Raw genomic sequence first — 13,350 nt, forward strand, 5'->3', positions numbered from 1 at the left:
GAATCCAGCCATAAACTATGCGGCCTTAAATGTCGGGAGGAACCAAACACGGCCTATATATATAGTCCCTCCGTCCTAATAATGAAAACACACTTCATTTGGGCACGTAGATTAAGCAGAGGTAGATTAGGTCTTAAAGTGTTGGGGACCATCTCTATTAGTGTAGTTGATTACTTTTAGTTTAGTGTATTTGTTTATTTCTATTTAATGTTATAGTTGAATTTTAAATTTTGAAATTTCATAAATTTCAAAAATTTTAATTAATTAAATTAAATTAAATTAAATAAAAAAAATTGTCCGGCCGTCACACCCAGTTCTCAGTGCATAGGAGCGATGCTAACCCAGCCGTCACACCCTCCGGCGTTTCGCCACCTAGAGACTCTTCTGATTGGAGCTGCACACCGCCGCTCATCTCAACCCAATAACTCGACGGATCAGGCGGCGACGAAGGCATCGTAGGCAGAGAGACCAAAGAAACAAAGTCGGCCTCCGATTTGAGCTGCACACTACCGCTCATTTCAACCCAAAAACCTGGCGGGGGAGGTGGCGGCGAAGGCAGGGAGTCGAAAGGAACGACCTCGGCCTCCGATTCGAGCTGCACACCGCCGCTCATCTCAGCCCAATAACCCGGCGGATCAAGCGGCGGCGATGGCATCGAAGGTAGAGAGTCGATAGGAACGAAGTCGACCTCCGATTCTTGAGCGATTTCGGAGATAGATTTAGAATTATCCATAAACGCAAAGACTAGGGTTTCCAAAAGGGGGGAATATGGCTGAGGGCGGCAGAAACTTAAGGATTCGAAGGAGGGCGGCGCGGCTGGAGAGGTGTAGCTAGGGTTTCAAAGGGGGAGGCAGATTTTTAGGGTTTCGAAGATGGAGAGATTTCAGAAGTTCAGAGAGAGCGAGAGAGGCGGAGACCAGACATAGTGTAGGAGGAGTATTTTTTTTGCCTATTTATACCGTAATTAACCTGAAATTAATTAGTCCTCATTTTCCCTAATTATTTTCTTATATGGAAGTGTGTCTTTATTATTGGAACAACCCAATAAGGAAAGTGTGTCTTCAATAATGGGACGGAGGGAGTAAGGGTTGAGTTCAATAGAGAATTATCTTTTTATTCATTATGAACAAATCTATTCATTTTACGAACAGATCAACATAAGTAATGAACAGTCGCATTTAGTAAAAATAAAGAAAAACTCGCCACCAACAGGATTCGAACCCTTGGCAAATTACTGTTCATGTGATACATTAATCTGTTCATTAAAATTATAGATCTGTTTGTTTTTATTTTACGAATTCTCTATTCTCCATAATATTTAGCTTCTCTGTTGAACTCTTCTATATATATATATATATATATATACTCCCTCCGTCCCAATAAATGTGGCCACTTTCTTTTCGGCACGGAGATTAAGAAAGTGATAGTTAAGTGTTAATCATGTGTGGCCCACTTTTTTAACTAAGTGTTATCTATCAAAATTAAAGAGCTAATTAAGTCTTCTTCTCACTACATCAGTTCCATATTCTCGCCGGAGGCGACGCCGGCGATGATGACGCCGGAGCCGGCGACGAAATCGCAAACCAGATCCCAAATTGCAAAGTAGATCGCAAATGAACAGATCCAAATCACAAGAAATGAACTAAATCAGATCACAAAGCAGATCGCAAATGAACAGAAATGAACAGAAATAAATCCCAAATCGCACATCGCAGATCCCAAATTGCAAATTGCAAACCGAAGTGGCATAATTGGGGAGCTTCATCTTCATAATTTCTTGCCAGGGATCTGGAGACGAAATACCCTCAATTTTTGAGACCGTCGTCCACCCTTCCATCTCCAATTCGTTGCTGAAAAGTGTATCAGCCACCACAAGATCTCATAGATCCTCATACCCAAGGGAATCGGGAGGCAGAGGTGACGAAGGACTCCTCAGAGGGTCTGCTTTCACCGGAGATGGCGAATTAAAGTTACGGGTCTGTTGGGAAGAGGGCTCCGGTGACCGTGGGAATAAAACACCGCTAAGAGAGGCGACGTACACCGGAGATACCGGCGGATCTGTAGGATCAACGACGTACACCGGAGATGCCTTTGGATCTGTGGAATCGGCGGCGGCTAGTGGCAGAAGAGGGTTGCAGACCTCGCAAAACGAACACGTCTTCGACTCCGACACCACATCTTTGATGAGTGGTGTGAAATCAGAGGGCATGGTCTCAAACCTCCACGTTGTTAGGCCGGAAACTCGTTTGGAGTTCATAGTGAGAGCAGCGGCGAGAGGGAGAGAGTGCGAGAGAGGCGGATGAGAGAGAGAGTGTAAGAGGCGAATGAGAAAGTGAGAGGCGGATGACCTAGGGTTAGGTAGGAATAATGACTTTATTAGGTAAATTAATTAACACATTCATTAGTTACTTAATCAAGCCCTAATTTTTACTACTTTAAGAAGTGGCCACTTTTAATGGGACAAACCAAATAGGAAAGGTGGCCACATTTATTGGGACGGAGGGAGTACTATATAGGGAAAGGATCATGTGCGAACTGATGAACAACGATGTTCATATGGAGAACCATGAACAAATACATAAAATACATGAACATAAGCACATGAACAACGATGTTCATGACAGTAAGTCATGAACACCGTTGTTCATGTGACGTAAGAACAACGATGTTAATGACTTAATGTTGAACAATCGTTGTTCATGTCCAAATAAAGCGCTGTGATTGGTTCCCCATTCTCACAAAAAGATGTAATTCTCACTTGATCTCATCCCTATATATATATATATATATATATATATATATATATATATTACTTATATATTTTATTTTTTGTATTAATCTTGCTATGGGGCCCGCATCTGCTGTGTGGGTAGCAATCTTGCTACCTCCCACAATTTTGCTACCCCGTTTCTAAACCCCCCACTATGGTTCTGTACATTCCACCTCAACAACTACCCCAAAATATTTTGCCATAGTGGATGGCCTAACATCTCCTCCAACAATAGGGCATCCACTATGGAGCATTTTTTTGGGGTAGTTGGTGACATGGCATGGAGAGCACCATAGTGGAGAGGTGAAATTGGGGTAGCAAAAAAGTCTTGGGTAGCAAAATTGCTTCCCGGGTAGCAATGCATTTTGGGTCCCACCGAGAGAAGAGTGACGCGCTTGTGTACTGATAGATGACTTTTTCTATTTTTTTTCCCGAAAATTTCCTACATTATGTATAGTTGTTGTTCTTTCTTTAAAATGTGGTTTGATTCTTTTTTTGCCTTTTATTTTAATAAGTGTCATATTCAACTTTTATATATACTGAAGCAAAATTCATATGAATTATAATTTTGTTTAACATAATTATTCATTTTTAAAATGATATTTTATTATATTACAAAATTAATTTATATATGATATATTAATTTTATTGAAAATATAATACAAAAATTAAAATATGTAAATAATATATATATATATATATATAGTGGTAAAAGTAATAATTATGATAGTGGGTCCAGAGCCATCCACTATGGGGAAAAAAAGGGGTAGTTGCTGACATGGAAAGGAGAGAACCATAGTGGGCGAATTTATTTGGGGTAGCAAAATGAGAAAGGTAGCAAATTGGTAGCAGTTCAGGCGGTGGGCCCCCAAGGCAAAGAAGGCACGCGCGTTTGGGGTTAAATTGCTGGCAGCGCGCACAGCTGGAGCGCGTGCATTGCACGCGCCCACTGTGCGCCTGCGATTGACGGACCGGGCTGGCCCACTTCTTTTCTCTTGTTTTCGTCCGTTTTTTTTTTTTTTCATTTTTCCCATCCTTTTCCTATTTGTTTTCCTTCCATTTTCCAACTCTTTTCAATCAAACAAATAAATTTGTCAGAGATTGACATATCCATTCATCTATATTTGATGTGATGATACGAAGCTACTATTATATTTGATGTGATGGTACAAAGCTGATGAGGAGTAAGGATCCCATCAGCACCGCTATCCTAGAGAAAAGGGCATAAAAGCAAGAGCCAGCGGCGCAGACTAAGGGCAGCGCAGACTAAGGCGGCGCAGATCGAGAACACACACAGATTTAGCAGAACCGAAAGGGCGGATCAACCTCGAGATAATACTCAAAGAAGACTCAGGAAGAGATCATAGATGAAACAAGAAACTAAAAAGCAGCTGCGCAGACGGAACCAGATGATGGCGCAGATGAAGAATTCTATTGTGTCAAGTGAGAGATCAAGGAGAAAAGACAAAAGCTCACTCAAGACGAAGTCGGCGCAGACAAAGGCTGGAAGAAGTCAGCGCTGATGGAATAACCGTACATTCGTCATGAAGTTGTAGATTAGTTAGAAAAGGTTTCCAGTAGATAGTGACTCAGGATCATACACCGCATGTGGAGTACGTGAATGAGTGATAAAGTCGGATTTACCCTCCGCCCTAATGTATCTCTATAAATACCTCGTGTAATCCATCGTTATAAACACGAAAAATACTTTAAGGAATTCATCTAAAAGTTTAGAGCAAGTTTTTCTCTCATATCGCTACACAGGTTAATCAGATCTCCTTTTCCGATTTATTTAGATCTAGGCTTGAATGTTGAGCTTCACCAAAAACTACTACAGTTTTAACGTTTCAATTCTCAAACGGCCATATTTAATAAGGGTATTTTTTTCCCTATATATATCTTCATGTATCATATGATTCTTACCCCAAAATTACTCTTCATCTATTTATCATATTTAGTTCTTCTCCAAAAAATTTAGAAACATCATGAGTAGATTTCCAAATTGGTTTGATCCATATGGATCAAATTCAATTTCACAAAATTCAAGTTCTCCTTCACAAAATTGTAACGATCCTTCTCAAAATTCCGGCATTCGCCCTCCAAATTTCTCTTGGCCAAATATGTCTAATCCTCAAATATATCCCAACAATCCCATGAGTCAATCAGCCCCTTCATTTCAATTTTCATCCCAAGTGCATCCATCTCAGGGATTTCAGCCATACGGATATCCTCAACAATGGTATCCCCCTCCAGGATTTTCCCCACAAGGATATCCTTCACAGGGGTTTATGTTTTCTGACTCTTCTAGGAGGACCAGTGTAGATGGGAGTGGTACTGATGGAGGCACACCATCTTCAGGAAGACAGTTCAAGGTTTGGAGAATATAAATCTCTCTGTTGAGCCTTCATCCGACGACGACGAAGAGAATACCAACATGCGCCGGGTGTTTTATTCAGATGCGGAGTGTGAAGTTCTTGCGCAATGTTACATCGATATTAGCATCATTCAGTTGTTGGAAACGAGCAAAAGATGGATAAAATGTGGAAACGCATTGCGAAAGCCTACAATGAAAATCGCCCTGCCAACACTCCAAACAGAAAGTTTAAACAGCTGAAGGCTCATTTCTACAAGATGCAGAAACAGGTGAAATGGTTTTCTGAATGTTACAATAGGATTGCAAGCATCTGGAAGAGCGGTGCAAATGATGCTGATATTATGGAGATGGCACAAACAGAATACAAGCAGCATCACGGTACAAAAGGTTTTAAATATGTTGGAGTTTGGAAACTGTTGAAAGAAGTTCCCAAGTTTGCCGAGGTGCAAGGAAATGTTCAAGCATCCAAGAGAACCAAAAATACAGAAGGAGGCGCCTACACATCATCTTCTACAGCTGAAGAAACTCCCACGAGTCACCCAATGGGGCATAAAGCGGCAAAGAGAAAGGAGAAGGAAAAGGGGAAAAAAGATGACCTCGATGCACTGCGTGAAGTTGCAAAAGAGCATGAAACCATGCAGCAAAATACATACGTATAATGGAAGAAAATACGCTTATAAAAAAATGAACAACTTCTAAAAAAGGAGGAACAACGTCTGAATGAGGAGAGGCAACGTCTAAAAGAGTATGAACTCGGAATGAAGGACACATCAGGGATGACAGAAATGCAGTTTTACTTGCACAAAAAATACTGCGAGAAGATACTGAAAAAATGGGAAGATGATAATTAGTTGTGTTATCTTGTATCCACTAGGATTTGTTTTTAATTCTGTAACTGTGTTGTGTGTAACCGTTAAATTTATCTTTCAATAAAATGTACTTGTTTCAATAATAGTTGATTTCTCGAAGGGTCATATTAATTTCCAAAGTAACCGTTGCCTTCTCGAAGGGTCATATTAATTAGAAAGTAACCGTTGCCTTCTCCAACGGTCATATTAATTTAGAAAGTAACCGTTGCCTTCTCCAACGGTTACCTCTTAGTTATTATAAATATATGTACCATATACTTCATTCTCATCATCTACGAAGAACAATTCTCTCATATCCAATATATATCTTCATAACATCAAAACAAACGACTTATGTCTTCATCTTCTTCTGAATGTGATGTTGAAGAAACAGCTGCATCTGCAGCTGTAGCTGAAGCTGAAGCCTTTATGGAAGAGTACATGTGCCAATACATGGAGGATGATAGTATCCATCAACATGTGCTTCGAGCAATAGCGTCAAACACACCTCACACGAGAAGATATGTGCAAAGAGATCGGGAAGGAGCACACGAGCGACTCATGCGGGATTATTTTGATGATAATCCAACATGGGGTCCCAATGTATTTCGGCGGCATTTTCGAATGCGAAAAGAGTTATTCACTCGCTTAGTGAATGCTTTGGAAGCCCACAACACATGGTTTCAACAAAGACCCGATGCCACAGGGAAGAAAGGTTTCACGCCACTACAAAAATGCACGAATGCGATTAGACAGTTGGCATATGGTGGCCCAGCTGATCACTACGATGAGTACCTGCGGGTTTCTGACACAATAGGGTACGAGTGCTTGCGCCACTTCTCCCGAGGTGTTATTGAGGTTTTCGGCGGACACTACTTGAGGCGGCCAACCGTTGATGACTATCAGCGCTTGATGGAGATGCACAAGCAGAGGGATGGCTTTCCTGGAATGCTCGGGAGTCTTGATTGTATGCACTGGACATGGAAAAATTCCCCAGTGGCATGGAAAGGCCAATTCACCCGTGGCGATCATGGAGTCCCAACAATTATGCTTGAGGCGGTTGCATATCAAGATTTGTGGATCTGGCATGCTTTTTTTGGAGTGGCAGGGTCCAACAATGATATAAACGTGCTTAATCAGTCTCCACTATTCAACGACGTTCTGCAAGGGCAAGCGCCTTCCATCTCATTCAAAGTAAATGGCACGCAATATGCCCATGGATACTACTTAACATACGGTATATATCCTGAGTGGACAACTTTAGTCAAGAGCTTCCAACATCCTCAAGATCCAAAAAGAAGGAAGTTCAAGAAAATGCAAGAAGCTGCGATGAAGGATGTAGAACGTGCATTTGGGGTTCTCCAAGCTCGTTGGGAAATGATTAGAGGTCCGAGTCGCCTCTGGTATAAAGAAAACATCACTGACATTATGTATGCTTGCATTATTTTACATAATATGATAATTGAAGATGAAGGGGAAATGGCAAGCCAATGGGTTGAAGATGAACCAAGCACGTCGAGCAACAATATTGCAGGGGAAATAAATCGTGGTTCGGTAGGAGGATTCAACGAGTACCTCAGAAGGGGTGCTAGAGTACGTGACAAAACAATACATCACCAACTTCGATCCGATCTGGTTGAGCACGTGTGGGCGCGATTTGGCGATGATTAGTGTCATAATTAATTTTTTTTGAGTTTGTCATTTGGTATTTAAATTAAGATGTTGTGTGTATTTGTGTTTTTAATTTTAGTTGTGTGTTGTAAGCAATTAATTTTCAATAAAATGTGCGTTTGAATTTTAATTTTTGTTAGCATAATTATATTAATTTTAAAATCCTATGTTATCATTTAAATAAAATAGTTTATTCGTATAATTATATTAATTTTAAAATTAAATTATATTATTTAAATAAATTAATTTATTCATATAATTATATTAATTTTATTAAAATAAAATATAATACAAAATTAAATACACACACACACACATATATATATATATATATATATATATATGGTGGTAAAATAATAATGATAGTGTGGTCCATGAATGAATAGTTAAAAGTGAGGTAGTGCTATAGTGGAGAAAATATGAGGTAGTTGAAAAAGGAGGTAGTAGATGAGGTGGCACACATGTGGCATTCACTATGGGTAGGCTGGGTAGCAGCACCATAGTGGATTGAATAGTTAAAAGTGAGGTAGTGGTATAGTGAAGAAGATATGAGGTAGTTGAAAAATGAGATAATTGTTGAGGTGGCGCATATGTGGCACCACTATGGGGTAGCTCCATAGTGGAACCACTCTCTTAGTATTTGAGGATCCCACCATAATACATACTCTGTTTATAATCTATATATGTTTCCTAATTAATTTTATTTATATTATTGTTAATATAATATTTATATATTTTGGTTTATTCTTAATTTAAAATTTTATATTTTAATTATTTAATATAATAAATTAAATCAACTTTAAAATTTTAAATAATAATTAAAAATACATTACTAAAATTAAAATTACAATGCTAAAATTAAAATTACATTGCAAAAATTAAAAGTACACTAATTCAAAGTACATAAACATAATAATTCAAATTAATATAACTTAATTGTATACATCCGTTGTATTGAATTGTGCTCAAATATGTTGTGTCAAATCATGTTGAAGTTGGAGATGGGCTTGTTTATTTGTTAAATCCTTGTGATTTTGGAGATAATTTTCAAATGTTTCCCAATTATTAGTACCCATTGGTATTGGTTGCTGAGGAGTCGCATCTTCGTCAGACCAATTGACCGCTTCTTCACCCTTATCCTCAATGATCATGTTGTGCAAAATAATACATGTGATCATTATATTGTGAAGGTTTTCCTTAAAATAAGACCGCGTGGGATTTCGAACTACTGCCCTACGAGCTTGTAGCACTCCAAACGCTCGTTCGACGTCTTTTCTTGCAGCCTTTTGTCTCTGCGCAAATTTTCGTCTGACCGGATCTACTGGTGCTGGGTAACTCTTGACGAATGAAGCCCAAGTTGGATAAATTCTATCTATCAGATAGTATCCTTTGTTATAAATCTGACCATTCACCATGAATTGAACTGGTGGGGCATTTCCATGAAGGAATTGATTAAATAATGGAGATCCATGAATAGCATTGATATCATTGTTTGCTCCAGCGACGCCAAAGAAAGCATGCCATATCCACAAATTCGCTCGCTCGATTCCTCCAAAATTTATTGTAAATACCTGCCCACTTACTAATATCTGGATTGATTTTATAGTAATGATTTTTTACCAGCGAGTAAGTTCGCTCAATAGTGCCCTCCGGCTTCCACTCATTGTAGTAGGCAGCAATTTTCTCCCAAAAATCCCTTCTCTTTTGTTGATTGCCAATAATGGAGTCAGTGTTTGTGTTGTACCAAGCTTTTACAAGAATAATGTCTTCATCATGCGTCCAAATCGCCTGTCTCTTTTGCCTTTCCAGTGGGTTTAGCAACTTCGACGACGACAACATCATCATCATCGACAACAACTGGAATTTTTGAAAAATGTTGAGGAAACTAAGAGCTAGTTTGTTGAGTGGATTTTGGAACCGTTGGAGGCACCCTAATGTTTAAGATCTTAGTTCGAGCCCATCGTAGCGTGATTTTTAATTTTTTTTATTTAATACTATTATTAATTTATTGAAAAAAGTAGTATTTCTTCTTTTTTTCCAACTTTTATTTTTTTATTTTTTTTAAGTATTGTTTGATTTTGTAGAAAAAAACATGATGGAGAAATTGATGTGGATTTAATCAAATATGTGAGATTGTGTGTTGTCAATTGTTGTGGAAGTGAGTTTGTGTTGTTAATGTTCTTCAATTCACAACTAATTTGATGAATTCACAACTGACTCGCTAGTGTTGGCTGTGAATTCAAGCTTTAAAATTCGAATTCACAACCAACATTATTGCTTAAAGTTTTAAAACTCAAATTCACTACTATAATATAATATAATATAAATTTTTTAAATTTTTTGTGTGAATGGTAAAATGATAAATGTGACCAATTTTAAGTTTTTTATTCTAGTGGACAAATTTTATTTTTATTATAATATAGTGGTCATTTTCAAAGTCCACTCTTAAAAGAATGTTACTTTGGACGCATTCACACAATGTGAAAATCACACATCCAAGTGTAGCTCTCAGACTATCTCCATCAAACTTTTCATTCAATTACGCTCTTTGGTCTATTACATTCTGTCTCAGCTTTCCTAGCAGCTTTAGCATCCTCTAACTGTAAATATTTGAGCAGTTGAGACATGATGTCATCAAAATCCTGAGGTGGTGCTATTTGCAAAGCATCAAAAAACGACCCTGGTTTTAGTCCTCTCACGAAAGCATAGTCGTTGATCTGTGATTCAGCCTCGGGTACTTCCAATGCAACCATGTTGAAACAAGTTGCATATTCCCGCAAAATTTCTTGTGATTCTTGTCTCATATCCATAAGCGACATAGTTATCTTCTCTGCTTTTCTCGAACTGGCGAATTGTCTCATGAAAACAAAGTATAGATCCTCGAACGAGTGAATAGAATTCGGCTTCAGTTTCCGAAACCATTGTTGTGCAACGCCTAATAACGTAGTTGAAAAGATCCGGCATTTGATTCCTTCTGTGTATTGGTGTAGCATCACAAGTCCTTCAAAGCGGGCCATATGCACTTCTGGGTCCGAAGTTCCATCATAGTCCAAAGAGATAGGTTTATAGTTCCGGGGTAGTACATCTGATAAGATTTCATCGGAGAATGGACTTTGACAAAGTCGTGGTGTGAATTCAGTTGTGATAACTGTCTTGCCTCTTTTGGTGAACTTGTTTTCTTTAGTGGCAGTAGGCTTGTGCCGTTTTTGTAGATTATCTCTCTGGTTAGAGTGTGATTGTTCATCTTGTTCGGAAAGGTCATCGGCTTTGTGAGTTTTCTCTTCCAGCGCTGTCTCCAAACTTTTCAATTGTGTACGCAGGAATGATACTTTTTCGTGTAACTTATCAGCTTTGTTCGACTTGTCCTTAAGCAAAGCATGGGTAATTTTGCTGGTGGAATCACCAACGTCCTCCAGCTCTACACTTTGAGTCACGAACCTCCTTCCTTCTTCTCCCTTGCCAATATTTCTATCGGGAAGATCGAATTTTGCAGCGTTTCTCGGTACAATGCTGAGATTTGGTGCCTGAGTCTTAGCCAGATTTTCAGTGATTCCCTGTCCAGCCTTGGTGGTTGGTTCTTCCATCCTGGGTACTTGCGGTGCCAATGGAGTGAACGGAATTCCCATCATCTGTCGCATTACAGCATAGTTAAACATAGCCATCGTTGGCTCTGTCATGGTAACATTGATCAATCCTCCTGTTGAGGTGGGGAACATATTCCCTTGTAAACATGATTTCAGTGCAGTAGTAGTTGTCTTCGGAGTCAGAACATTTAAACCTTGTGAAGCTGCATTCATGGTAGTAAATCCCGGCGGTGGGAAATCAGTAACATTAGTTCCCAACACAGAAGAAGTCCCTGCAGCCTTGGTGTTGACATTGATCTCAGCGCTGTCAAAGTCCTTGACTAAATCGCGATTGATGTCGCCAGGGTCCATGGTTGGTACCTGTGTTGCAAAAATCATAAGATAAGACAATATAATAGATATGCTTGTGCTGAACGAATTCTCCGCTTAAAGGATGCGCTGCGTAAATAAGAAAGCCCATAAACAGAAGCCCATATAAATATTTTCGGATCAAGCGTACGGCCTCAACAAGAAGAAAAAGGCAAATAACAGATCCCTCTCATGAATGTTCCTAAGTATGCTTTTGTTTTTTTTCTAGGAAATAAACCCAGAAACACAGAGCCTCTGTCCATAATCCTCGAAACCCTCTAGAAATCCAATAATAAACTATAGATTTACGCCATTTCTGGTGGTATTATTCAGGTATTCTGATGAGATCACGCTCGTTTATCAATTGTTAGAAGGTCATTCAAGGAGTAGAAGACATTAGTAAACAAACGAAATCAACTATTAACGTCGAATCACATGCCAAGAAAACATGAAGTAAATGGTATTAATAGATACCAAAAAAGATAAACGCTCAAAACAGAGTATAAACCAAAACATAGCAGATAGACATATCTCAACAAAAACTTGCGAGGAAAATGCCGGATAAAAAAGGACACACATTATTCGCATATAAAGAAATACCCCTTCTCAACGAGTGTAAGGGAAAAAACAGCAAATCTATAACTACTCTCACGTCTTAACCCAGATTTTTCCACAGACGGCGCCAATTGATATAACATAAATCAACACACTAAGTAAAACTAATTAAATACTATCAGGAAATAAACCTGGACCAGAAATATCGTTTGTGATTCGATGAAAAACTCAAAAACTTGAAGAACACTTTTTAGAAAATCAGAGAGAATTCTTCTATTCAAGATAGCGTGAGTCTTACAAATGACGAACTATCGTTATTTATAAGAGTTACATCGCGGAGGGTAAAAAAGGCATTTCAACTCTATTCACGTACTCTTCATGCACGGACTAGGGTTACAATCACTAATATCAAATATTCTTCTTAATAACTAACTTGCAGCTTTTGTCGCGAACTCTTTGTCTCTTCATTCAGCACTGGGAATTATATATTTGGCGGCACTGGATCCTCTCAATTTGCCTGCAGCTTGGAATGATGATGAGCATTACTTTCTTTGGCAGACTTCGACTTAAGCTACTCCTTCTCTTTTACAGTGTTGACGAACGTGTTTAGCTTCTACTCGTATTTGGGAGAGTTCCTAAGATAATGCGGCGCTCCAAATATTTCTTGCGCTAGAATAATTATTTAGACAATAACAATGACGCTAATTGAAAATAGAGTAACTAATAATTAAAAATAAACTTCTAATTAAATATTCAGCGCTGATGTAGGGATTACTCCTAATCACTGGGGACCCCAAAGGTCAATTCGAAAACTAGGAAAAGTGTATAACGCTACTCCAGTTTCGATTCAACCTCAAAAGTTTCATGGTTCATGAGATATCAATGCTTGAACATCAGTGCACAACTAGGGTTCAAATTCGGCAAGCATATAACATAATTAAGAAAAAACGAACTTAGGTTTCACCAAAAATACTAAAATTTAACAAAGAGATTCACATTATGCCAAAAAATAATTTTTCAAAAAAATGAGTTCTGAACCTACTGGGAGGTTCATTGGATAAGCACCAAACTTCTTAAATTTTCACCAGTTGTTTCCCTCTAACGAGCCCAGTTTTCATGCTCTTTTTTAGTCTGTTTTAGGTCTAGATCAAGTCTTTTTGCATGTTTGTGTGTGTGTTTGTGCCTGGGGCACAGAAGTGT

The 13,350-nt window shown here is 38.6% G+C and overlaps 2 protein-coding genes across 2 annotated transcripts; both read left to right on the forward strand.

Moving 5' to 3' along the window:
* Positions 1 to 4,890: 4,890 nt before the first annotated feature.
* On the forward strand, positions 4,891 to 5,803 carry LOC130994295 (uncharacterized). The gene is made up of 2 exons (XM_057919341.1): positions 4,891 to 5,142; positions 5,270 to 5,803. The coding sequence occupies exons 1-2, from the start codon at positions 4,891 to 4,893 to the stop codon at positions 5,801 to 5,803; spliced, it is 786 nt and encodes a 261-aa protein (XP_057775324.1).
* A 543-nt stretch (positions 5,804 to 6,346) lies between these two features.
* On the forward strand, positions 6,347 to 7,663 carry LOC130994296 (protein ALP1-like). The gene has a single exon (XM_057919343.1). The coding sequence runs from the start codon at positions 6,347 to 6,349 to the stop codon at positions 7,661 to 7,663; it is 1,317 nt and encodes a 438-aa protein (XP_057775326.1).
* The last annotated feature ends 5,687 nt before the right edge of the window (positions 7,664 to 13,350 follow it).

Source organism: Salvia miltiorrhiza, chromosome 7, assembly GCF_028751815.1.
Source record: "Salvia miltiorrhiza cultivar Shanhuang (shh) chromosome 7, IMPLAD_Smil_shh, whole genome shotgun sequence".
Taxonomy (NCBI): Eukaryota; Viridiplantae; Streptophyta; class Magnoliopsida; order Lamiales; family Lamiaceae; genus Salvia; species Salvia miltiorrhiza.